Below are 26798 nucleotides of genomic sequence, written 5' to 3' on the forward strand. Positions count from 1 at the left end.
ACGTGCCCACTCTGAAGACAGAACATCAAAGCACAAAAAAAGTAGGCACTGCAGCCAGTTAAGAGACACAGCACATCCACCATAAAGAGTGCTTGCTTCACATCGTTTGCATATAGCATGAATGCCATTAAAAAAAAATCAGGCTGTATGAGGACAGTCCTTGGGCCTGCTCCCGTTCCTTCAGATGGCTCACAGGCGTACAGGCCATTGCTGAGGTCCCTAGAGAGCCTTCTCCTCAGCCTCTAATAGCGCTCCCCTGATGAGGAGGGAGGACGGGCCGCACGTTGCGAAAAAAGAACCGCACTTTTCCAAAAGAGAGGATTTGTGACAAACGATTCCCTGGTGGCTGGGAAATATAAGCCCATATCCCATGCCATCCAACCTCAACCCCACATCTGCACAAATGCTTCAATTTCTCCCAACCAACAGTCTCTTCCAGGATAGTTGGCCTACACATGCCCTTTAGTGAGCAACTGAGTGCAACTTCAGTGTCTCTACAGTAAGGATAAAAAGAGTTTTGCAATGGCTGCAGTTTAACTCTGTGCATATTCTTCACATGGTCATACATGAAATCACATGGCCCTTGGAATGATAGCATATCTCATTTCTGAAGTGTAAGTGAAGTGTGTGTTTCTTAAGGGAGTGACTATACCTAGATTGGGGAGCTCATAAATTGGAAACAGTTGTTGAGCCACCTATTCCGTACACAGATGTACTGTACATGCTTCCTTGAGGTTGGTACATGGTCCCTTTGATGGTGGAGACATCTGCAAGAAGGTCACGTGGAGTCGCACGCCATGATGAAACAAACGAGTACAGAAAGTCTCTCGCAGCAGGGTCGCCAAAGAGCGGCCTCTGGGACACTTTTAAGCTTCGCTTTCCATACTGTCCTACTTTTCATGTTTGCGACAGTTCACAGGCTCTCCCTCTCTCTCTCTCTCTACCGCTATCTCTCTCTCTGTCCTTTTTCAAAATTAATTATGTCCCCAGTTTAGGTTTGCTATCCAGCTAAATAAGTCTATACTAATTTATCATTCTAAGTGTTCCTTGCACATCAAACACGTAAGCACCAGAAAAGCGCTCGCCAACGAGGGTTACTGAGTCCCATGCTGCAGCTTTTTCGAGGTTGTGAGGGAAAGGGAGAAAAAAAATGGCACTCTAGTTTTTCCACGCAACTGAAGCGCACTGTTTTTTTCTCCTTTTTTTCCTTTATGTCAAAGCAAAACGCTGCAGGGGGACTGACAATAACGCTGTGTGAAGCACTGGAAAGACAGATGTGACTGCTGTGACAATGGGCATGCAGCCCTGCTAGAATGGGAGGTTTTTAAAACAACATGAACACATGTGCAGAATGAGAGCAGGAGTGAGAGAGAAAGAGAGAGAGAGAGAGAGAGAGAGAGAGAGAGAGAGAGAGAGAGAGAGAGAGAGAGAGAAAGAGAGGAAGGGAGTAGGGAGTATTGCTTACAGTTGTTGGTGTCTTTGGCCACGGCGATGATGCCCATGGGCTGGTGAGGAATGTCTGCTCGCAGAACTTTGGTCTCGCCCCCAGTGAACTTGTTAGACCTCAGCACGGCCCGACGGGCCCAATCTGACCAGAATATGTAGTCTCCGTAGATGGCCAGCCCGAAAAAGGTCCCAGGTCCAGATCTCACAATAACCTATGGTCGGAGAGAAAAATGTTTGACCACAATAACATCCTGATCTATTCAATATATCAAGACTAGAATTCCAATTGAGTATGAATAGATATAATTCTGTTACATTATAATTGATGTAATTGATGACTTGTATGAGTTTACATTTCACTTTTCTCAGAACACCACAATCATTGAGTACAAAAAATAACTGATTAAGACTAATCCTGTCATGTTCTGATATGTTGAAAATATGACAATATTGCAAATATATCAGCAAATAGCAAATGTTACAGTAAAAACATTCTAGTATCATTATGATCTCAAAAAGCATTTGATTGACTCGGTTAAAATTGACTTGATTAATTGATTTGATTGACTTGCTGAAAAAAACAACAACATATTTTTGTTGTTCTGTAGACTGGTTTAGTTGCATGAGAAGATGGCTGTACTATAGTTTGCATATGCCATGTTTTCTGTTTAGTAAATGGTTGAACACAGCGTGGCCTACTTAAACAGCAAAAGCCAGAAAAAAAAAAAAAAAATGAAACACACTTTGTAGTAGTCTAGCTGGTCCTTCCTTGGCGTTAGCTTAAAATGGATCTTAGCTCAGATCTCATGATAATGTTTGTGTTAATGTGAGCGTCAAAGTGACTGAAGGCCACATTAATGCATCACACCAGGTCTTCTTGGAGGCTCTTTAAGTGCTGGCCCGTTCCACAGATTCTTCAGTGGAGACCATTAAAGGAGACATCCTTCCCAGATTGCACCCAAGCTTGCCATGGATGTGACTGGAAACCTGGCGGAGATTGATCAGCCGAGGATCAGGACCAGATTTGTTCCAGAGACTCCTCGATTGCTGCCCAGGTTGTAGGCGTGATTGCGTTAGGCTCGCCACCACAGGGAGATTAATAGGACAGGTGTTGATGAAAAGAGCCCAGCTTGCACAAACAACAACTGCCGATCAGAAGGGAACCAGACAGGCTGACTGCCAGATGGCTCCGGGCGGAGCATATTGACTAGATATTACATTTTTGGAAAGACGCTTTGCATTACGCCTTCAATTTGGTGTGCTTGTCTGATTTGACTGAGTCAGTGCTACAGAATTTCATTTTAGGGGATTGATATCATAATATGCCTGAGATGTTAACACCGGATTGATGATTTCTGCGTTTCTTTGTTTTGCTCATGAACTATATGCAGACAATGTAATGGCAGTTGGGAATACAATACAAATAGTTTTAGATTCAAGATTAAGATGTTATCAGGAAAGATTAATGTTTGTAGTTGGGTACCGATAATAGCAAGTTATTTATTAGCTTTCAGAATCTGAGGTCAAAGTAAAGTGTTTGATGTATTTATCTCTGGACACCGCTACACAAAGGAAAATTCAGTTAGAAAACCAACAGAAAAAGGCCCCCGTGGTCAATGACATTTCTATGACAAGAGCGGTCATGTTGAGCTCCGACTAACACTAACAGTGGGACGAGGCCAGTCCTCCAAAAAGCCTTCCGGTCATGTGTCACCTCCTCGAAGCCTGGTCAGGCATGTTTGAGAGGGGAGATCCCCGCTGCAAGGACAGGGGAGCCTCTCCGCCTGAGTTGATAATCAGTTAGCCCTCCCTAAATTTGCCATTTTTTAATTGGGCACTTGACAGCACAGCCACTGCAGGGGCCTCAAAAGTAAGCCTTCATTAGAGGACGCGGCGTGTGGGGGGGTGCGCTGCGGGGGGGGGGGGGGTCGTGTGGGAGGCCGAGGGCACAGCACGCGAGTCAGGGGTGGTGAGGGGGCCAAGCGGTCGAGGTGGATCATGTGGAACTAATTGAGCTGGGCTGAGGCCCCCCCGATTCTCCAGGGTCGTGTCAGGCACAAATTGAATTCCCCAGCAGAGAGAGGATCCTAAAGAAGAGAGGATTACCACGCCGGCACTGGGCAAGCGAGACAGCGAGCGGACGAGAGAGCGAGAGAGCGAACGCTACGCCACGACAGCTCTTCTCAATGTTTCACATAAGAGATGCGTCTGACCCTCTGGTGAGAGGGAGGCAGGGGTCACTGACTTGGGTACTGACTTCCATTAGAAATATTACAACCTAAATAAAAGATTAGTGCCTGAAAAATAAGTGTTGCACTTGCTTCAGCAGTCTGGCCTTCAACAGTCTAATGCCTTTTAAATCGTTCCTTTTTTGTAAATAAAACTGTTAACAGTGATCTGAAAGGTTTGGGAAATGTACTAAAATGTGCACAAAATAAGTGCATAAGACGCTGTTAAGCTGTTTCATGCCCTGCAGTACATATTACTAACAGAGCCTATTCCCTACTGGGACAGATAGTCTACGATTATTTCACTACCGATTTCCTTTGCCTTTTTCTTCTAATTAGCCTAGTCATTTTTAAAAAAAATACATAATTAACTATGAATGTTTTATTTTTATACTTATTATTTCCCCCCCTTACTAAAACCAATGCAATCTTAACTCATTAATTACAACACACGGTTCGTTAGCACTGAATAAGACAACTGGAGTAGAAACAAATGCATAGTCATTGCACATGGGGGCACTTATTTGGCAATATGCTGAGTGACCCAGGACTAACAGAATGTCAAGTGCAGTAGCATTGTGCACAGCAGTTTTATACATTCTCCAGCTAAACAGAGCTCACTCATCAGGGCAGTTCAGCGCTTGTAGTAACACTTTCCAATAACAGATCACATTTTACCAGTAGCTATTTAAGATGTTCAACTCACAGCAAATTAATTTCAAATCCAATACTCAGAACATTGTTTAGACAAAGTAGACATAGATGATTTTTCTGTGGAAGCTTTTGTTTTGTTGTGAGTTTGTGAGATAGAGAGAGAGAGAGATACTCTTCTGCTGAAGGATAGAGTGCTTCATCTCCGAAACCGTTTAAAAATAGACAAAGCGAGAGAGTGAGAGATAGAGAGAGAGGTAGATAGAGAGAGAGAGAGAGAGAGAGAGAGAGAGAGAGAGAGAGAGAGAGAGAGAGAGAGAGAGAGAGAGAGAGAGATAGAGGTCCCTTGGCAACATTCAGCAAATATTTAGAACTAAAGCGTTCACCTTCTCATGTGCCCACACATCCTATTATCTACAATGATTTGTTAATGCTGGAGGGATCCCCTCAAAAGCTGCTCCACTGGGTAACGCACCGCAGAGCTCTGAAGTGTATTCATCCACTCAAAACAGCGAGCCCTTTTCACACATCTCCACCAAGCTCCTTGCCTCTGTGCAGAGCTGTTCTGGAGCTGTTCCAAGGGGTGTAATTGAACACCATCCTGCTCACCTGTCGGTTTGAACCGTCGTATTCACACCTCTCGATTTTGCCCAGGCTGCCGTCGGAGAAGTAGAGCTTCTCGGCTTTGTGGTCAATGGTGAGGCCATTGGGTGTGAAGATGTCCAGGCTGACGATCACCTTGATGTTGTTGCCGGCGAGCGTTGAGCGCATGATGCTTGGTCGCTGCTCGTTCCAGTTAGTCCAAAACATTAGGCTAAGGGAGAGAGAGAGATAGAGAGAGAGAGAGGGAGAGAGAGGGAGAGAGAGAGAAACACAAATATCACTCTATACATCTAGTACAATCCAAACAAAATTTGAGGGAAGAGAATATTAGGGAGGTACTACCGAATGGAATCATCTTTGTACATATCTTTAGGCATCATACATGTATGATTCACTTTTAATATTATTTTTACAAGATGATCTTATCAATTCTATTATTTTTCTATGCTACGGACCCTTTTGTGAGTCTGAATACATACTACATTTAATTCCTTGCACATCTCTGCAGGTAGATTGAAATGCACACATAGAAAGATAATTCTGGGGACGAAGCTAAATAAAACTTTATTTTGAAACTTTTGATTGAGGCCAAACCCCAAGTGGAGGGTCCTTAGAGCAACACAATGTAGTTCTTTCACCTTCATATAATGGCTTCATACTCATGCGGATGCCACAGTGACTTCCAATAAGGAGAATGGACTATCTGGCCTTGCTGAGGCATGTCCAGTTTGCACTTTGTAGTGTTGTTGTTGCTGGCAGGTCCATGACCCTTTTTGATGCCAATACTAATTGGGTACACTAATAGTGCTGAATGAGTATGTCGAAAATGGGTGAAAAGGGGGATCCTACATCGGGTAACTTTAATCATACAAATGAAATATCAACTTCCTCAAAATATATATGTATGCTCTTCTTTGAAGGTGTGCGTTATTCAGTAAATAGTGTATCAAATCACAGTATGAAGCAATTATTGAAGAAGCTCTGTAACATAAAGCCTTAATATTCTTTTGAAAGCAACGGATTATTATGCGTTCTGCATACATGTGTCCCTGAAGATCACTTGAAACCCCCTCAGGAAGGACTAGGCAAATACGATCTGTGAAATTGAATCGAGGATACGATGATGACTTTAATAGGGTAGAGATTGAAACATTAAAGGTCCACCATATCTGCAGAGAAAATAAATCCTGACAGACACCCGAATTATTCATAGCTCATCTAGACTATATGATTACGCTATGGCCCCAAGCGTTATCACGAATCTAATCTGACCATTGTGACCTGTCTTCTACAGTGATCCGCCAGTATTAGTGTCAATAAGACAGAGATGGAGATCTTTTTTTTTACTCCCTAGCAGTGTTGTAATAACATAACACACTGTTTGTGACATCTTGAGATACTATTTGTATTGCCTATCATGACGAGTGAAATGTTAAAGGGAATGAATACATTTATACAATAGGTTGATATGGGAATAAACTGACTTTGGAAAAGAACAAATTAAAAAAAAAGTCATGTGTGGATGATAATGTGAATTATTAATTACGAGAGGTCCTTGCTCCAGTATATGACCCTAGAGTTTGATAGACTATGGGAAAGAAAAAACAATCTGCCATCCTCCCTCCAGCTTCCAAAGACATGTCAAATCCCAATTACATCAGCGGAGTTCTTGAGTTGGTTAGAAAACAGCAACTAGCATGTACTACACTTTTTTTAATGTTTTTTTTTTTAAATTCAAGCTGTTTTACTCAGATAACAGATAAACTATCAGATGAAAACAACTCAATAAGCAATACAAAATGCACAGAACATATTCATTGCTAACACTGCCCAAGGCACTAACATGATTATGAGTCAGGGTCTGTTCAACTGCCAGAAAAAAAAAAGAAAAATGCAAGAGGATGAATTCAATAACGATTTCCCGGTTTGCTTTGAAGGTTTTAACACTGTTTTGCAAACAGTGGACTCATTTACAGTAGATCAACGCATCACATTGTGTTGTTGTTGACGATAAAGAGATGGTCCTTGCCACATAACACTCCAGTGGGATAGTTCAGTACCCAAGCCTAGGTCACATAACAGGAAGTGACATCCAACGTCAGCTGGATGAGATTTTGGGGTGGCGATGGCTTGCTGAAGTCCCTAACTGAACGCAGTGCTGACATAACATTGTGACATCATGGGGCAGTTAGGCTGATGTGTCATGACAAGTCATGCTGCATGCAAAATGACCCGCTGCTGTCATGTCCGGTTTGCCTGACTGGGCCGCGTAACAATTATGGAGGCAGTCCCAGCAGCGGAGGATGAGACTGTTAACCGATGGCACAAGCTAAGCTCCGTGTTTTACATCTCCGAAGAGATTTGCAAATCATGACACCTTCAGCAACACTGGGCCTGAATTTCTGCCCGAGACGTCACCGCGTGACAGAAATAGGTCCCTCCTCAGAGGCCTCCTCTGTTCACAAGGGTCTGCCATGTACAATAGCCAGGGCACATGCACAGCAACACAATTGGTAGAAAACAAAATTAGGGCAATAGCTAGCTAACCAAGTCAATGATGCTTTTCTTCACCAAGTGGTCACCTATCCCATGGTTCGAATTACGGGGGGTATTGGGGGGGTCCGTACCCCCTAAATGAGACTTGGACCCTCCCAAAAGGGATGACAATAATAGTTTGGGGGGTACTGAAAAAAATGAATAAAATCTAATGTTATCCAATAATGCATGTAATTAAATGCAGTATTACCATCACATACCAACAATTCAGGGTATTATCTAATGAAATACGATTTTCAAACCCTCATCCCCATCGGGCTGTACCATTTCTCTGGTACGTTCAGACTGTGTTATTTGCTATGATATAATACTGACGAATTAAAACAAATGTACAGTGTAGGCTGCAAACGCCTGATATGGGTTAACAAGCGGTGGCCAACTGACCATACATTTGTCTAATATTTCACTGCCATTGTAACATAGTGATAGCCAACCTTAGAAAAACATTGAGTAGCAAGATCATGGTTTAACCGGAGGTCTCCCTTCCACTCAGCGGCCACGACCATCGCTGCTGCTTAGCTTAAAAATCAGGCCTACAATCACACGCCATAGGAGGAGTTCCATATAGGAGGAGATATACTGACACGGGGAGATGTTTAATGAGGCGATTTATCATTTTGTGCAATTGCATTCTTAATATCTTAACAAGAGGGAATCTGCACTAATATTGAGGGATTTCGAATGTAGATGGTTCTCAACCTTTTTTAAGTAAGTATAAGTATATATACTTTTTTGATCCCGTGAGGGAAATTTGGTCTCTGCATTTAACCCAATCGGTGAATTAGTGAAACACACTCAGCACACAGTGAACACACAGTGAGGTGAAACACACACTAATCCTGGCGCAGTGAGGTGCCTGCTTCAACGGCGGCGCTCGGGGAGCAGCGAGGGGTTAGGTGCCTTGCTCAAGGGCACTTCAGCTGCGGCCCACTGGTCGGGGCTCGAACCGGCAACCCTCCGGTTACAAGTCCAGAGTGCTAACCAGTAGGCCACGGCTGCCCCCAAGTAAATGCCCATAATTGCAACTTTACCTGCAGTTTGTTTGAAACGCTACGTGAACATATAATAATCAATTGGGCCTGAAATGTCTTTTCTCATTGTCATTAAGAGATCAGCCTTTCTTAAAAGCATATTGCTGCACAAACGTTTTGTGATATAACACCAGGCGAACAATGCACTAGGCTACATTATATGAAAATGCCTAGGCTAAACAACGTGAAGATATTTTTTTCCAACCGTGAACAAGTCATTTTTAATTTGCTTGATGTTTGGTAGGCTTAGGCTATCCAAGAAAAACGAATCAAAGGCCATGTATTAGGCTAGGTAAACTTCTGGTTCTTAAATTTAAGTAGTATGTTTGCCATTTCTGTGCTATTGGTCTATGCATTTCCAGGTTTGCATTGCACTGCTATACCAAAAAATATTTTTTGACTGTTGCGCACAATTTTACGCACGGGGCGCACCTTCAAACAGTGTTTACCCAAATTCAACCCTTCCCATAACGTGTAAGGTATATTGTGCTTGATAGTATGATTACAGTAGTTTCTTTTAACTTGTCGGCCAGCCAGCCACGGTCATATGACCTATATTTCGAAGGAAAATTGACTGTGAACCACAAGTGTGAAATCATGTGTGTAAGCCTACTGTATATAAAAATGGAGAGTGACGTCTCCAGTCGAAATAGCTGTACCCCCCGAAGCTCACGGTATAATTCGAACACTGACCTTTCCCAATTACTTATCGTATCGACAGCGCATGCTGGACTCTTCCAACACCTGCAGTGTCATAACCCATTAGGAAAGCAACACAAAAACTGACTATTTCACAATGGCAAATAAATGAAAGTGAAAAGAAGCTAAAATAAATAATTAGGTACATTTTTTGGCATGTTTATGCATTCACTGTAATTGAAAGCAGCACTTTCTTTTAAAGTCTTTAATGGTCTGACAGAAAAATAAGTAAAATGCTGTGACACCAAGCCCAATTAATCATTGCAGGTTAAGTTCTAATTAACAGCCAACTACAGTACATTTGACAACATGCCAAATTACCAACTAAGGATATTTTCTGCGAGGTTGCGAGTTTAATTTATTCACTGAACTCAGGGTCACTGCCATCCCCGCATAGTAATTGTTTCTCTCCCTCCCCTCCTTTGCTTCACAGTCATTTTGGCGTGTTTGTTGATTTAAAGTTTGTAAATTCAACGCGCTTTCATGTTACACGGCCATTTTATCTACTGTGTGGCCCCTACTGTGAGAACACTCTGCTGCCTGCTGCTTTGAAGTCTACGACCTCTTCGCCAGCGGAGGTCAAACCAATTAGAAACTCTTCCAAACTCTCCAGCGCAGCTGGGGAATAAAGCACGTTTTGCAGAAAATAAATTCACCCTCGGTATCTGACACACACACACACACACACACACACACACAAACACACACGCAAAACACACACCCAATGCGCCATGCTCCTGACACATAGATGTATTTGTGGAGTGAAGGTTGAGGTGAAGTTGAAAGGGAATACTTTATCCTGTTACAGACTGCACTTTTCACCTCGCCTACTTCACATCGACATTCTAAACTGTTTCACAACAGGGATCACGTCAGGATCGACCCACATCTCTACAGTATCAGAACAACACGGCTCCGCCACAGCACTCCACTTTACAAATGCTGTTTAGTGTATGACGTCTGTGTGTGTGTGTGTGTGTGTGTGTGTGTGTGTGTGTTAGTTAAAATGGTCATGTCATGAATAACAAATGCAGACTAAGAGTGCTGTTAAATGGGTGCATATGAAACAGGTGAAAGCCCTGGGGGAGTGTAGGCCTTCTCTCTCGCTCTCAGCTCTGTTACCCCAGCCATTTAGTCCTCTAATGGTTCAAGCGATCGCTTCTCTTGCCCACACAAACATTTCCATGTTAGCGGAAAAAACAGATGGATTATAGTTTGAACTAACATCTGTTTAAAAAAAGATCTTTCCTATTTCATTTTTTTTTTTTTTTGCAGCACAACTGGTGGAGGTAGTTGCTAGGTAATAGAAAAATAAAAGTAAAATGTTGTGACACCAACACCAACTGTGACACCAACTGTATATGTTGATTATATATGTATACCGGTACATATATAATGAGCATATACAGTATGTCCATACTGCCCATAAGTTCATGCAGTGACCATTTGGATAGAAGTGGCTGATACGGTGAGCACAAATGTGACCTGATCTGGCAAAATGAGTCACAGTGGCCCAAAATTGAGATTTTGGTATCAATTAACAGAGGACACAGTAAGCTTTAAAACAATATCAAAGTCATATCAAACAAGTCATATAAAAGTAATCGTCAAGCTACAGCATTTTGAATTATGGCCTCCCACCATCTTTATCCAATTGAAAATCACATTTGAAGTTACAGGTTACAGGCAGGTACAGGTAAGATTTGCCCACTTGAATTTACATTTTTGTAACTTTAGGTTCTTGTCTTGACTATGAAACTTAGGGAAAATAATTTGGAATATCTCTTCTTTCATATAACACCAAAAAAGACAAATCAATATTTTCAGTGGTTTTTGAAGTAATCAGGCTGTATCTCAGAATTAGTATATGCGACTTGTGACTCATTTTGTTAGATCAGGTCATATATGATTCCTTGCTGATAGACTGTCCCTATGACAACAGCAGTAGCTCAGGAGAGAGAGGTAACATCAGTGGAACACTCAGGCTCTATATCAAAACGTCACTGAGGAAGACCAATCTGAACACCAAGTTACTCTACAGCCGCCTCGGCAATAGGTAGATGTGTAGCACAGGTAAGATACCAAATGAAGTCCTTTAAACGCACCCATACGTGCAAAACTGCTATGTAAAATGGAGTGCATTTTAAATGCCTATGCAGATCTCTTTATGTCATTCTCACCACAGTGTTGCCACAGACAGACAAATTATGACTTACTGTATCACTTGGCAATGCTGACTACACCGAGGCTGTTGACAGAGAGTGGAACACTGCCTCTTCATCAACAAGTGCTGACCCTGTGGAAAAGCTTGCTGAGAGCACTGCTATCACAGTTTAATTGGCCTGCTAACTTAAGTGGTAATAGCGTGTATATTTTCACTCAGCGTCCCGTGAGTAAAATGGCGGCCTCTAAGTATTATATCAGCACAGCCCAGAACTAATAGAGCTTAATGATGAAATGGCTCCATTAAAGTTATGGTGCAGAAAGTGGATCAGACCGGGCCTCTGATGTCCACTCTGTGGTTGATAGTCATTATGCAGTGCACTATGGGGTGACTGAGTGGACAGTTCATTGCAGGGCAGGTGGACGGCCTTACTTCTGACACTCGTCCAGCGCGAGCATGTGCGGATGGTCGTCCTCGGACATGGTGACGACGGCTTCTCGGTTGAAGGCCCCGTTGCGGCTCTGGTCGACACCGTGCCTGCTGATGCTGGAGGTGGTGGAGCTGGTCCAGTAGAGGGTGTCCCAGGCGCGGTGGTAGGCCAGGCCCTCCACTGACCCCACGTCTGAGAGAAAGAGAGAGAGAGAGAGAGAGAGGCTTAATCTCTAAAAAAAAACCCAGTGTTATAAGCCTCACACTCAAGACACATAGGCCGTGCAACATACAGACCATAATTCAGCACACTACGTCATATCTTAAAAATGTACAAATGTACTTGCCTATTCCCACCCTCATATAGCACCCCCACCCCCATACTGTAAAATAAGCCACCCACACCAGATAGAGAGAGAGAGAGAGATGGAGGAAGAGGGAGTGAGAGAGAAAGAGAGAGAAGAAGAAATGGCAGCCAACGGAATCTTTGATAAATATGCGTTCAGTGGCCGGAGGTCCAGAATGGCCATCCTTGGGAACTAAAAAATACTGACTGTACACCCCCTCCATTCACTGGTCCCGCGGCACCGGGCGTATGGCCTGCTTGGCCGCTAGCTCCCGGATCTCCCTGTGGAGCGCATGGGCGAGACCCTTGTCTGCCTGATGCCCGTGAAGATAGGCGGAGCACGGGCGGGCGTACTGTAGCTCGTACCCGTGCTCCAGGGTATGGAGAACCCACTGGGAGTTTGTGCCCTTCCGCAATGTGGTTCGCCAGACACAGCGGCGGCGGGTTTAACCCAGGCCGACCCACTCAAGGTGGGGCATCCACGTCCGGAGTCACCAAGCCTGAACACCGGGAGTGCGTCTGTGGCTTGTTCAGTGTTGTCAGTGGCATGCGATCGTAGCACGGTTGCATAGCCTCGGAGGCGCGGTGCGAAGAGGAACCCGGCCGGGCTCAAGAGAAGGCTCCGGCCGGACCTCAGTTACACAATGCAAGGGAACACGAATCGGCCTATATTTGCACGAACAATAACGGACAACAGCTCTTCAACTTTGGCCCGTTAAAATGTTTATGAACAGTCTAGCGACGCATTTCATCAAGGCCTATTTGGACATGTCAGTCATTTGCATTTGTGCATTGACAATACAGTATCACATGAACTAAAGATGACTAAAATCTTATGTAGAAGAAGAAACATTCACAAAAAATCCATCCGTTCAAAAATGACCTTTGTTTTTGATAGCTGTTGAAAATGGCATGGAACTGACAGAGATGTTTTTGTTTATAAATAAATAAATAAATAAATAAAAATATAACATTATGCTGATACCTTTTGCTTTTCCCAAATACAATGTCGCCTACAGGTGTAAGTGACCTTTCATCAATCCAGGTGCAATGGATGAACTGTGATGAACTGCCCTAGTTGTGATTGTTTAGAGATTTTAAAGGTTTTACAATGCTACAACTTCTATGGCTATTCTACAATCTATTCACCTTTTCAGCGCCAGTAGGCTACTTTCTGTGCAGCCGCACACACACACACAGGCATGCCAAACAAGCATACACAAAAGTTTCAAGAGTGGGGGATGGAGTAAAAGATGGAGACAAATTGATTAGTTAGATTAGATTTATTTTCGCAGAACGGATGTACAGGACTGAGCGGCGGTCATATTTTGTACCGCTATGCGGTATATCTAGTTTTACTGGTGCTGCTCTCACCCTCAGAACAAGGACTACAGCAGCACCTAGATCTGCTAGAGCAATTCTGTCAGAATCGGGCCCTGACAGTCAATTTAGACAAAACAAAGACTGTAATATTCCAAAAGAAAGCAAGAAGGCAGGCAGACACCTTTTCACTCTAGGAAACACCGCTCTAGAGCATTCTTTATCTTATGATTATCTAGGCCTGAAACTCAGTGCCTCAGGAAGCTTTGACCTTGCAGTGAATGTGCTAAAAGATAAAAGCTCGTAGAGCTCTCTATGGCATCAAAAGAAATTTCCTTAAAATACAAATCCCAATTAAAATCTGGTGCAAAATATTCGACAGTGTAATAATGTCAATTGCATTATATGGATGCGAGGTATGGGGTCCACTCAGCAGTCCAAAGTCCAAAGAAAAACACCCACAAATGCATGCAGGGCAGAATTTGGCAGATTCCCATTGGCATTAAATATACAAAAAAGATCTTTACAATTCTGGATCCACCTAAATTCTAGTGATGAGAACACCATATAATTTCAAGCATACAAAACCCAAGAGGTCAGCCCTAAAACCAGTCCCCTTTGCCAGTTGGTTCTGAAGTCTATTAATAAACTAACCCACAATTCTCAGACCAACACTGCTTTCCAAAATCAAATCCAAATTTCTCAAATCATGAAACAACATAAGAAAACATATCTGGAACATTGGAGCAACCAAACCAAATCACAATCTAAATTAGAATGCTACCTCAACCTAAAAAGAGATTACGAATTAGCAGAGTATCTTTACACTGTCAAAGATACAAAGCAGAGGCAAATCCTAACCAAATACAGGCTCAGTGACCACAGGCTGTCAATTGAGACAGGCAGATACAAGAAATCATGGCTGCCAAGAGACCAACGCATCTGTGGTCACTGCATGACTGCATGGTGACATAGAGAAAGAGGAAGCGAGATGGAGAGAGAGATGGAGAGAGTGAGAGAGAGAGAGAGAGAGAGGTAGATGAAGGAAGAGGGAGTGTGAGAGAAAGAGAGACAGACATAGAGAGAGAGAGGAAGCAAGAGGGAGAGAGAGATATGGAGGTGGAGAGAGAGAGAGAGTAAGAGAGACACCACTGACACCACTGAGACATACGGCGCAGCTATCTGCAGGTGTTAATCAAACTGGACGTGTGACCTTTTCGAAAGCCAGTTGCTGAAAGTCAGTTACCCGTTCTCTGTTAAGGGTGGAAAAAAGGTTAATGAAATGGCACATAATGTGCATAATCTTGTTTTTTTGGGGCTCTGCTCTTTAGACCTACTCCAGATTTGTGTGTGGAAGTGCGAGACCTCACCCTTGCACATGCTTGTGCCTCTTTTGCCGCCCTCATCTCTATACCATGCTGTGTTATCAGTGGACCGAGCCTACTGCCCTCCCAGCACCCCCCATGCACACACACACACACACACACACACACACACACACAGACACAGACACAGACACAGACACAGACACAGACACAGACACAGACACACACACACACACACACACATACACACTGTAGGTGGTGATGGCATTTTTGCTCAGGCAGTGTCTGAGGCAGCCTGCTGTGACAGGTGGCGCTAAATGGCACTCAGGAGCACGTCGGTGTAAAGTACGGTCGACATCAGCCAATCTGCCATCAAACGGTCTGTGAGTGCACCTTTAAGTGCGAGGGAAACTGTCTAAAGCGACCAATCACTAATTAACTGAACGCAATGTAAAAGGTGGTCTGACAGCTTTCTTTTTTTTTCTCCATCTATTCTTTTTTTTTCTTGGGAAAACGGTTGGCGAGCGGAAGGAGTAATTAATGAAGGAGTCAGGCTTAATTAGGGAAATAGGGATGATTAACATCTTCACCCTCTATCAGTGACAGGATGCAGAGGCTGACTGTGGCGGCGGTGGAGGGAGAGAAAGTGAAGGAGAAGTGCAGTGTGTGTGTGTGTGTGTGTGCGTGTGTGTGTGTGTGTGTGTCTGTGTGTGTGTGTGTGTGTGTGTGTGTGTGTGTGCGTGTGTGTGTGTGTGTGTGTGTGTGCATGTGTGTGTGCGTGTGTGTGTGTGTGTGTGCATGTGTGTGTGCGTGTGTGTGTGTGTGAAGAGTGATAGAGGAGGAGGAAAAGTAGGAGGAGTTGAAGAGAAGGCATGCGGGGAGTGAGAGGTATGCATGAATGTGTGTGTGTGTGTGTGTGTGTGTGTGGGGGGGGGGGGGGGGGGGGGTTATAGGGCAAAAGAAAGTCAGGTGGGGAAGTAAAGAGTACAGGAAGGGGGATAAAGAGAGAGATCATACAGTAAGATAGAGAGAGAGAAGAGATGAGTGTGTGTGTGTGTGTGTGTGTAAAGAGAGAAAGAGAGAGTCAAGGATAGCTGGACAATGTAAAAGTTTAATGTAGAATATCAGACAGTGGCAAAGACAGACAAATCTGGATGTCAGCAAAGCACCGAATATCGACAAATTCCTGGACAGAGAAGGACTGAGAATGAGGAGAATGAGATGTGTGTGTGTGAGAGAGAGAGAGAAGAGAGAGGAAGAGAGAGAGAGATAGAGAGAGAGAGAGAGAGAGAGAGACCAGAAATAATAGATTGTCTGGTGTGTGAAGGTGAAGCATTGGCCGTGGGCTTTCATCCCTGGCTGGGAAGTAAAGGTGCGGTGCGGTGCAGTGCGGAATGGTGCGGTGCGTGGTGTTGCGGTGCGGTGCGGAATGGTGCATTGCGTGGTGTTGCGGTGCGGTGTGTGGTGTAGCGGTGCGGTGCGGAATGGTGCAGTGCGTGGTGTTGCGGTGTGGTGCGGAATGGTGCGGTGTGTGGTGTTGCGGTGCGGTGCGGTGCGGAATGGTGCGGTGTGTGGTGTTGCGGTGCGGTGCGGAACGGTGCGGTGTGTGGTGTTGAGGTGCGTGGTGTTGCGGTGCGGACCGGAATGGTGTGGTGTAGCGGTGCGGAACGGTGCGGTGTGTGGTGTATAAGTAAGTAAGTATACACAGTATATACTCTTTTGATCCCGTGAGGGAAATTTGGTCTCTGCATTTATCCCAATCCGTGAATTAGTGAAATACACTCAGCACACAGTGTAAACACAGTGAGGTGAAGCACACACTAACCCGGAGCAGTGAGCTGCCTGCAACAGCGGGGCTCGGGGAGCAGTGAGGGGTTAGGTGCTCAAGGGCACTTCAGCCGTGGATGTGAGCATGGGAGAGCAGTGCTCAACCACTTCCCCCGCCCACATTTTTCCTATTGGGTCGGGGATCGAATCGGTAACCCTTCGGTTACAAGCCCGAAGTCCTAACCAGTAGGCCACGGCTGCCCCTGTGTAGCGGTGTGGTGGTGTAGCGGTGTGGTGGTGTAGCGGTGTGGTGTGTGGTGTAGCGGTGTGGTGCGGGGTGGAGGACTCTCAAAGAGAGGCTCCATTAGCTGGCCTCAGTCCAGTCCCCTCTGTGCTATCTGCCTAGGAGCTCTCAGCTCATACCACTGTCTCCCACTCAGATGATGCAGCTAGGAGCTCTCAGCTCATACCACTGTCTCCCACTCAGATGATGCAGATAGGATCCTCTCATGTCACCACCAGAGGGGAGAAGCCATTAGTCTGTCACTCAGACCTGAGCACACACACACACATGCTCTCACACACACACACACACACACACACACACATGCTCTCACACACACACACACACACACACACACTCACGCTCTCTCTCTCAAACACTCTCACACACACACACACACACACACACACACACACACACACACACACACACACACACAAAGGGATGCAATAAAACATCTTGGCTGGCATGTGAATGAAATTCCAGGGATATTACATCAGTCTGCCTGCCAGCTGAATGAGTGCCTGTATTGCACAGTATCCCACCAGGTGCTTTTGTCCATTAGCGCCAACCACGTGTACCACTGTTCCACGGGGGTGGAGAAACAAGGCCAATATCAGGCACAGAAAAGCCACACAGAAAGGCTCCGCAGAGACCCGGTGCTTTCAGCATTCAGCTGAGGCAGTCTGGGAGAGGCTTAGCCAAAGAGCTGCCTGCTAGCACCTGTGTGCCTGAGAAAGAGAAATAAAGATGGACAGATGCAAGACAGATCGGTAGACAGAGAGAGAGTAAGAGAGAGAGAGAGAGAGAGAGAGAGAGAGAGAGAGAGAGAGAGAGAGAGAGAGAGAGAGAGAGAGAGAGAATTTGACTCCAGGAACCCTTTACAGAGCTGAGGGGAACTCTAACCGTGTAGAACACAAGGTTTTCTGGCCCATCTAACACAGCTAATCCATATTAAAGGCCAAAGCCACTGTATTGGCGACAGAAACAGGAACCCCAGTCCAAAAGCCGAGGAACACAACACAAGCTGCAACAGAAATCAATGTCTCGGGGGGCTCTGTCCGCCAGAACCCCAGACTGCATTTCTGATAAACATGCACTTAAGTCATATTTAGGCGACACCACTTTGCAGCAGCTCGAGTCGAGTCGATGCACTCCAATTAGCATAATATATCATTGGCTATTAATCAGAGCTCGTTAACCCCACCCCTCTTCCCTCTCCGCCTCAACACAACAATTTCAATACACTCTCCGTTCAGGCCTCGGCATCGATTGCCACCCCAGACGATTGCCGTAACAGTACGAATACCACTAGGACATCAATAAGCGCACAGGCCAACGACTCGCAACAACACTGACAGTCAGGATCTTAAAATGCAAGCCTGCCACTCGTCCCCACTTGCTGCTGCTGTTTCGTGAAACCCTCCACCCCCGGTGGAAATGAGTCAAGCAATTTTAATCCATCAATAACTGAGCCGCTGGACGAAAACGAGGGGTTGGGGGGGGGGGGGGGAAAGATACAATACCTTAAACATCCTTTTTGACAGTTAAATTGGTCCCATTTAGGCAAAGAAAAATAGAGGCAGCCATTATAGTGTTCTTACTAGATGTAGCATGTGGCGCGGACCCGCCAATACATCAAGTGCTGTGGCACTTAAGGCCGGCTACAAATGGCTTTTCAGAGACGGCGGCCGAAGAGACAGAAATGGATTGTGCTAGGGGTTGTTTCAGAGGGAATGTGGGTCACTATTCTCAATGGGCCAACATGAGGGAGAGACTCTGAGTTGACTTGAGTGGTCATCCATTTAGTCACTGTGTTTACACGTAGATTAAGACACTGAAGCATGCATACACAAACACATGGACACAGATAAGGGTGCACACACACAGACACACACACACACTAGCACATATTGCAAACACACACACACACACACACACACACACACACACACAGACACACATTAGCACATACGCTTGCAAACACAAACACACACAAACATACACACACAAACATACACACACAAACATACACACACACACACACACACACACACACACACACACACACATACACACACATTAGCACATATGCTTGCAAACACAAACACACAAAACAAAACACTCACTTTCAACAATGATTCTCCTTCCTGTCCAGTCGTCGTTGACCATTTGGATGTTTCCGTAGTGGATGTCACTGAAGAAGATGCGGTTGCTGCCGGCGGTCTCCTGCCTATAGTCCAGTGCCAGGGCGATGACGTTCTTGAAGTAGGCCTGGTTCTCGAAGGGCTGCACGGGCGAGTTGAGGTCACTCTCGTCCGACAAGTGGATGCTCTTCAGGATGGTGCGCTCCGAGTAGAGCAGGTAGCCCTCGTATCGCTGGCAGGCGAAGCCGTCTTCCGCCAGGTAGCCGTGGGCACACGCACAGGTGCGTCGTCCACTGCCCAGGTGGAAACAGAGCTGCTGGCAGCCACCGTTGCTACGGGCGCACGGGTTAGTTCCTGCGCGACAAAAGAGGAAGGATCCAAAAACATCAAAGGGAGAACCAAGAGTAAATGACAGTTAACAGTACATTTCAAGCCTCTCCCTACCCCCACCCCTATCTGTTTCATATCAAAACAAATTATTTGCTTCTGATCACAGTGAAATAATAAGAGAGTAGGCAAGAATTGAAACAACTAGAGAAATCAGCAGGGAAATATTGGATAGAAAAAATAAATAAAAAAATATTGTAGAAAGGTCATCTAGGATCTGAGCAATCAGAGGCAGACATTTCAGAAAGCAAATTCTCCCAAGCAGCATTTTAAAATGAAATTGTTTTGTACAATCAGTTAACTATAATATATCAGTTTATCAATTGGCAGAGTTACTACTTTTGTATGAGGTGAATTTTTGTGTGCTTCGTGTTGAACTCCTGAGGCTATCGTTTGATCTTATAACAAAAACAAAACAAACTAAAAGTTTCACTATGCACTGATGAAAGAAAATTGCTGTTGCATTCAGGGAGGTTATATTTACTTGATAAAGAGGTGCATTGCAGCAAGAACACTTTTTATATATGCTTGCGGCTAAGTCCGTTCTGATCCCTTCTGTTCTTCTGCTAATCTCCCCCGACACCCCCACCAAAACAACCAACAAAAAATCACTTCTTCTGAAACCCCCCCCCCCCCAAAAAAAAACAAAAAAACACTTGTACCGAATACACCAGACCCCAGATACACCGACCGTGGCATCATTCCTCATCCAAACATGCACTGCATCTCCTGTGCCGAGCCCTACCTAAGTGGCTCCCCTTACAGCCTGGCCCAGAACTGGTGTGGCTAACTAGCATGTTGAAGCTCACGGCTCAAGGACAAAGATAAGTGCTTGAGGAAAACTATCTCCGCAACTGCGATTTCCCAACAAATGACCATAAACATGTCTGACAATAGTGAAAAGTGTGGCTATCGGAAGGGACGCGCTAATGAGTAGGGTGTCCGTGAGACACAAAGCCGGCATGACTGGGGCATTAATATTTATTATGTGGGAGAAAATGCCTGGTGTTTTTTTTATGTCTTTTCGCTATGCCATGTCAGTCATTTACAAAAGAGAGAAACAAAATCTACATAACAGCTTAGGTTAGCAAAGGGAATGTTCACTCAAGGTGTTCAGATACACAATCATGCATATGCCAGCACGCACACACAGAAACATATAAATGTACACAAACACACACACACACACACACACACACACACACACAACAAGCACAGGAAGACAAGGAAATCAATAAGATCATTAAGTTAAAACCTCAACCTTTCTCCCGGCCTCGACTAAAGACTTTGACGTCCTTCAGGTTGACTCCCAGGCCACTCCTCATGGTGACCACGTCTGAGGCATCGCGCTTGGCTCCTCTGCGGATGGAGCCGTTGGCATGGGCTCTGGAGATGGGCAGGGTGTGTGTGTGTGGGTGCGGGGGGGGGGGGGGGGGGGGGTTGGGGGGCGTGAGGGGGTGAGGGAGTGGAGGTGTGAGTGGGGGGTGAAGAGAGGAAGTCAAACGTCAAAAGGTGATCAATGGCACTTATCTAATTAAAATGAAAACACACACACACACACACACACAATCACACTCACACAATCACAAACTCGCACGCACACACACACACACACACACACACACACACACACACACACACACACACACACACGCTTAAGCTCCCTGGGGATTCATTTACATATGTAAGGCAGCTGCCGCCTCCCAAGTGCAAGGGAACAGGCTTTGACCTTGGCAGTGTCACCCAGGGACGGGATGTGAAATTAGCATAATAACAGAGGCGGGGAGCCTCAGGAGACAGATGCCAAGAGCCCCGTGGGTGCCAGGCCGCACTGAGGGGCACCAGGGCCGACCTTGCCCCCCCCCTCCCTCTATGCCCCAACAACACTGAGCGCTCTAAGCCCCTTGGCATCACAGGGCGGGCTTTATGCAAGCCAGTATTCCTTTCAAAATCAATGACCAGGGGCAGAAGAGGAGGCAATTTGACCAAGGTTTAATCCATGTTTAGTCAATTCAGACCAAGACGGTCAAACAAGCTTTAAAGTCCTCCACTATTTTTTCCAGAGTATATATTTTTTTTCCCCATCTGAGAGCACCGGGGGTTTGTGGGACTCCAGCATTGCTCCAGCTGCTTCTCTCTGAGGCTTTGGAGCATCTGTTTTTTGCGGAATATCAAAATTCCCAACCACGTGTCTTGCTGTGATCATGAACAGACCGGGCGACTCACCTGTCGGACCAGTAGAGGTAGGCTCCGAAGACGGCCACGGAGAACAGGTCCACGTTAGCGGCGGACAGCACGACCTCGCGGCTCTCGCCGGTCTCAAGGTCGATGCGCTCGATCTTGTCTGTGCGGGCATCGCACCAGTATAATCGGTTTTCCTGGAAGGCAATTAGAGAGATGCACAACGTCAGAACAGAAAGGGAGGGGAAGGCGTCATCACACATTCCATTTTATCAGTGAACGGATGGAGGAGAGGAGTCACTCCAGGGGTGAGGAGATCAGTGAGCATCAGAGAGAGAGAGCGAGAGAGAGAGAGAGAGAGAGAGAGAGAGAGAGAGAGAGAGAGAGAGAGAGAGAGAGAGAGAGAGAGAGAGAGAGAGAGAGAGAGAGAGAGAGAGAGAGAGAGAGTGAGAGCAGCAGGAACAGATAATGGTGGACACAGATTTGAAGGTAGATATAAACACAAAAACTGGATGTGGGAGTGAATGAATAGATGAATGAATGAATGGATGAATGAATGGATTGATGGATGGATGGATGGATGGATGGATGGATGCATGGATGGATGGATGGATGAATGGATGGATGGGTAATAGAGGAAAAATGAAACAAAGAAATGAACCAAGGAATGAAAGCTGTACCTCAAAGTCGATGGAGATCCCGTTGGGCCAACCTATGCCAGTTGTGACCATGGTGACTTGATCGGAACCATCCAGACGGGCCCTGCCGATGCACGGGTTCTTGCCCCACTCCGTCCAGAACAGGTACCTGAGAACCAAAAATGGGACATCTCACCTCAACCTACTAGACACACTATGAAGTCTGACTTTCTCAGGTGACGTGGTAGGTGAGCATTTCTATCTGTTTCCAGTCTACTTCCTGCACAACACTAACTCTCAGTCGGCAGCCCCACTCCACCCATCTCCAGCCGAAGCCTCCACCCATTAACTTGACACCCAGCCATATCTCATCAGACCAATGAAAAGGGTGGCTGCACTGGTCCTCCACAAAACTTCCTCTCATCTCGCATTCTCTTCAGCAAAAAATGGCGGGCGGGTCGATTCGTTATTTTAGTCGCAGGGTACAGATAGTCTGGCCTGATACACTGTTATTGCGGGAGCTCTGCTATCAGATGGGCGGGATAATAAAAAAGGAAAATAAAGAAAGAAATAAACAAACAAATAAACAAACAGGAAGGCATGCATAAGCCAGTAGCATCTCGTCCTTTTCAGCTCAGGCTGTAAACAAGTGTGAGTGTGTCTAGCGTACGAGGGGAGGAAACAGAAACAGAGACAGATAAACAAAATGTCTCTTCCTCTCAACGTGGCTGGAGCTTGTGTGTGTAGAGGCTGAAGGACGTAGGGCTGGACAGGAACACATCTCAGTGTCATCATGACCGATAAACACCTTAAGGGCCTGCTTAGGCTCAGATTACTAAATGGGCCCTCATTTTGTTGATGGCAAGCGAGTAAATTCATGCAACAAGAAAAAATGAACTATAAGTAATTTAATAATTTCAAAATCCATTTGCTAATTTAATTCCATGGGCAAGATCGTAGGAGCGAATAAGGATGAGTCATGATGATGCTGCCACAGAGTGCATCATTTATTTAATGTGTTGGACATTTCACTCAGAGCCCGAATTTGTTTATTGGCCATGAATGACATTAGGGCCCAGATTTGGAATGAGAATGAGAGGATGTCATTGTGGTAGCTAACCTCAACTGGACTATTCCTGCAGTTTTACCCAACACGTTTGCTAGATTTTTTTTTTATTTCAGACTGAACCCTGCAATTCCATTCTATGTGTTCTACTTTTGCAAGCTTTGCCTTTGCAATAGCCTCTGGATTGCTGCCCTTTTACTGTATGTTGGTTTTTAGTGCATCTGTGCTCCCTATGCACTCATACCTACCCTCTCTGTGGGTGCACGGCGATAGCTCGGGGTTGGTCGAGACCCTCGGAGATCACCACCGAGCGGTACAGACCATTCAGGCGGGCAATCTCAATCAGATTGAGGCCATGGTCCGTCCAGTAGATGTTTCCTGGTAAGAAAATGAAAATAAGGGAGTAACCTCAAGGCCATTCACAACACATAACCCATAAGAACACCGTTATAGAATAAGTCAGAATGACATAAATAATATTCTCATAATTCCACTAGGAAATGAAGCAGGATGCTACTATGTCTTCAAAAACAAATCAGACTTGAAAAACTTGAAAAAGGGGTGGGGAGAGAAGTGTTTTGGGATGATTTTTGGAAAGACTGTGCCACCCAAAACTCCAGTTGTGAAACACGGCACCTGCCAGACTTAACCCACCAGCGATCCAGTCGACGGCGATGCCCTCCACTCGGCTGATGCCCGTTGTGATGATGTCTTCTTTCCACGTCTGATCTCGCTTGGCCCGCGAGATGCGATTCATCCCCATGTCCGTCCAGTAGATCGTGTCATTGGCTGGGGGCACAAAGACATACTTCAGTCAACTAACAGCTACAGTAACAGTGCTACATACTACTAGTTAACTGATTGTTAGCTAACAGTCAGTTAACAGGGAGATATCCGTACACACTGCATCTCAGGCTATGCTCCGTAAAGTACTTGTGAACCACAATGTCTATGGTTAATGGTGCTATATCAATAAACACAACCGTTTTATTTCAGTAGCAGGTAGGTTACTAACATAGGAATATGTGTTGTGGATAGCAAAGCATTCATAAAGTGGTCATACTGAAAGTTGCCTTCTAGTGTAAGACTGGCTAAATTAGTCTGCTCGCCTGGCAGCTTATTTGGGCTACAAATGCATTACACAGCATGAGTAATGGGAGAGTGAATTACAGAACAAAATGCTGAATGAAGCCCAAAGCTATGAAGGCATATCTGGCAAGTTGTTATTTTATGAAGACATAAATGGTTGCGCTATAGGTTAAGTTTGCAAGAAGGAGACATAACGCGTGAGCATGCTACACTATCCAGGGACGCGCTCACACAGCTGTGGTAGCGGGGGCAGGAGGATTACTGTCAGCACATGGCTTTATATAAAATTCTTCAACAGAAGCCTTATTACATGTAAATAAAGGTCTGCCTCGAATACAGGCTTGCCCAAAATAAAGGCCTGTGGTTTGCACAGCCTACAGTAAGTAGGCTAAATAACAGATCCACCACAATGATGATTTTTTACGAGCAAGATGTTTTTGGTGCCCTACACGCACTGCATGTTCTTAAATAACAATGAAATATCATCAGTAATATTCGACCATTATTTTGTGTAAATGGGCTATGCATTGGGTTAGACACCAGGGGCCATATTCACAAAGCCTTTTATCTTACCACTAGGAGTACTCCTAAATAGCAATAAAATATTTTAGCTAGGAGTTTCTCTTATTAAGTTATTCACAAAGCCTTTCAGACCTACTCTTAGAATGTGAGTCTTAGACCTACTCTTAGAGTGAGTCTTTGTTGCTATGGATGATTGCAATTGTAACATTATTAAATGAATCTGTTACTATGCCTATGCCTACGTTTGCCAAGAGGAGAACATTTTAATTTGATTCACAATAACGTTACATTTAATTTACATGTTGACAATGAGTAACCTAGTTTTGGTTGTTGTTGGTGGCGTTATTGCATGTTAGTTATGCCTACAATGCAAAATTGCTTCCTCACGATTGGAAGCTCCTGTAGCCGCATAGGATTTCAAAACATGGCGAAATGCCACAAAAAGCAGTTTGTGAATAGGTCTGTGAGTTAGGACTTCTCTCGACTTCTTTTAAGCTGTCACAGAGGTGGAAAGGTGTGATTTGTTGGGGGCAGGGCCGGATTAACAATTCATACTAGACCCCTGGGCACAAATGTCTGATGGCCCCCCCTGCCCCCCAGCCAATGTGAATCGGGCGGTCAGTTAATAGGCCTATATCTAAGGCACGAGCGCAAGTAGCCCGTTTGTTTACAACTAACATTACATTTAATTAAACTGCTTATAGGCTATGCCAAAATAGTTTTCAACATTTTGAATATTAGTGTCGGGTGAATTAGGAAATGTTCTCAAAGTAGCCTTAAGGCTGAAAGCTGCTTGGGATCCCCCCCTGTCAAGCAATATAACCATACAAACGCGCGGCCTGCACTCATTGTTTCAAAAGGAGTAATTTCGGCTTTGTCGGAACTGGCCATTGTAGGCTACGTAAAAATAAACTTCCAAAACTAACAAAAAATATTTATCTTCTTTCAGTTAATTCAAAAGTTTTTCAAAAGTATATATACTCTTTTGATCCCGTGAGGGAAATTTGGTCTCTGCATTTATCCCAATCCGTGAATTAGTGAAACACACACAGCACACAGTGTACACACAGTGAGGTGAAGCACACACTAATCCCGGCGCAGTGAGCTGCCTGCATCAACAGCGGCGCTCGGGGAGCAGTGAGGGGTTAGGTGCCTTGCTCAAGGGCACTTCAGCTGTGCCTACTGGTCGGGGTTCGAACCGTCAACCCTCCGGTTACAGGTCCGAAGTGCTAACCAGTAGGCCACGGCTGCCCCAACCAGATGACGTGATGCGCGTCATTGACATAATGCGCATATAATATAGCCTAGATATATTCCAATATATTCTAATACATGTGTTTATTTTAGAGGGAAAATTTGAACATCATTTTTGATGCTGTTTTCATGGACAGCAAGACCCGCTTCATTCATTGTTTTAAATAACGTTTGAACGATTTTGTAGTTTCTATGAAACTGGAAACAACTTAACAAGGAGACTTTGTCACAAGACAAAACAGATGTCTCAAAGCCCATTAGATTAACGTGAGCCTGTGGTTTAGATTTGTAAGACAAATATTTGGTTAGACTAGGCTAGCTAACTTTACACTGACACAACGTAACAATGCTCTGAAGTCGCGGTCAACATGAAATTCAAAACTTTTTGATCACCAGGTTGAAATTTCCAGATCAACCACAAATAATTCCGATAATTAATTAATAATTAATTAATTAATAATTCTTTTTAATATCATCCAATAACTAATTCAATGTTGATTTAGGCCTATAGGCCTAACTCGGCCTACTTAGCAACACCATTGAACACCACTTAAAAGTTCAACGAAGAGTTGCCATTGCTGCTGCTGTGCTGAAGAGATGTGGACGGCACAGCAGGGCATGCCCAATGAAAATAAATTAACGCAACGCAACACAACACAACACAGA

At 44.8% G+C, this 26798-nt stretch overlaps 1 protein-coding gene across 1 annotated transcript in view; it reads right to left on the reverse strand.

Moving 5' to 3' along the window:
* LOC121696640 (low-density lipoprotein receptor-related protein 1B-like) overlaps positions 1–26798 on the reverse strand; it is a 329232-nt gene that overhangs the window by 80350 nt on the left and 222084 nt on the right. The window contains 9 exon segments of the mRNA XM_042077841.1: positions 1466–1658; positions 4935–5139; positions 11811–12000; positions 18978–19349; positions 20644–20768; positions 21609–21760; positions 22244–22370; positions 23516–23645; positions 23922–24056. Of these exon segments, the coding sequence (XP_041933775.1) occupies positions 1466–1658; positions 4935–5139; positions 11811–12000; positions 18978–19349; positions 20644–20768; positions 21609–21760; positions 22244–22370; positions 23516–23645; positions 23922–24056 (1629 nt within the window).

The sequence above is a fragment of the Alosa sapidissima genome, chromosome 2, assembly GCF_018492685.1.
Source record: "Alosa sapidissima isolate fAloSap1 chromosome 2, fAloSap1.pri, whole genome shotgun sequence".
NCBI lineage: Eukaryota > Metazoa > Chordata > Actinopteri > Clupeiformes > Clupeidae > Alosa > Alosa sapidissima.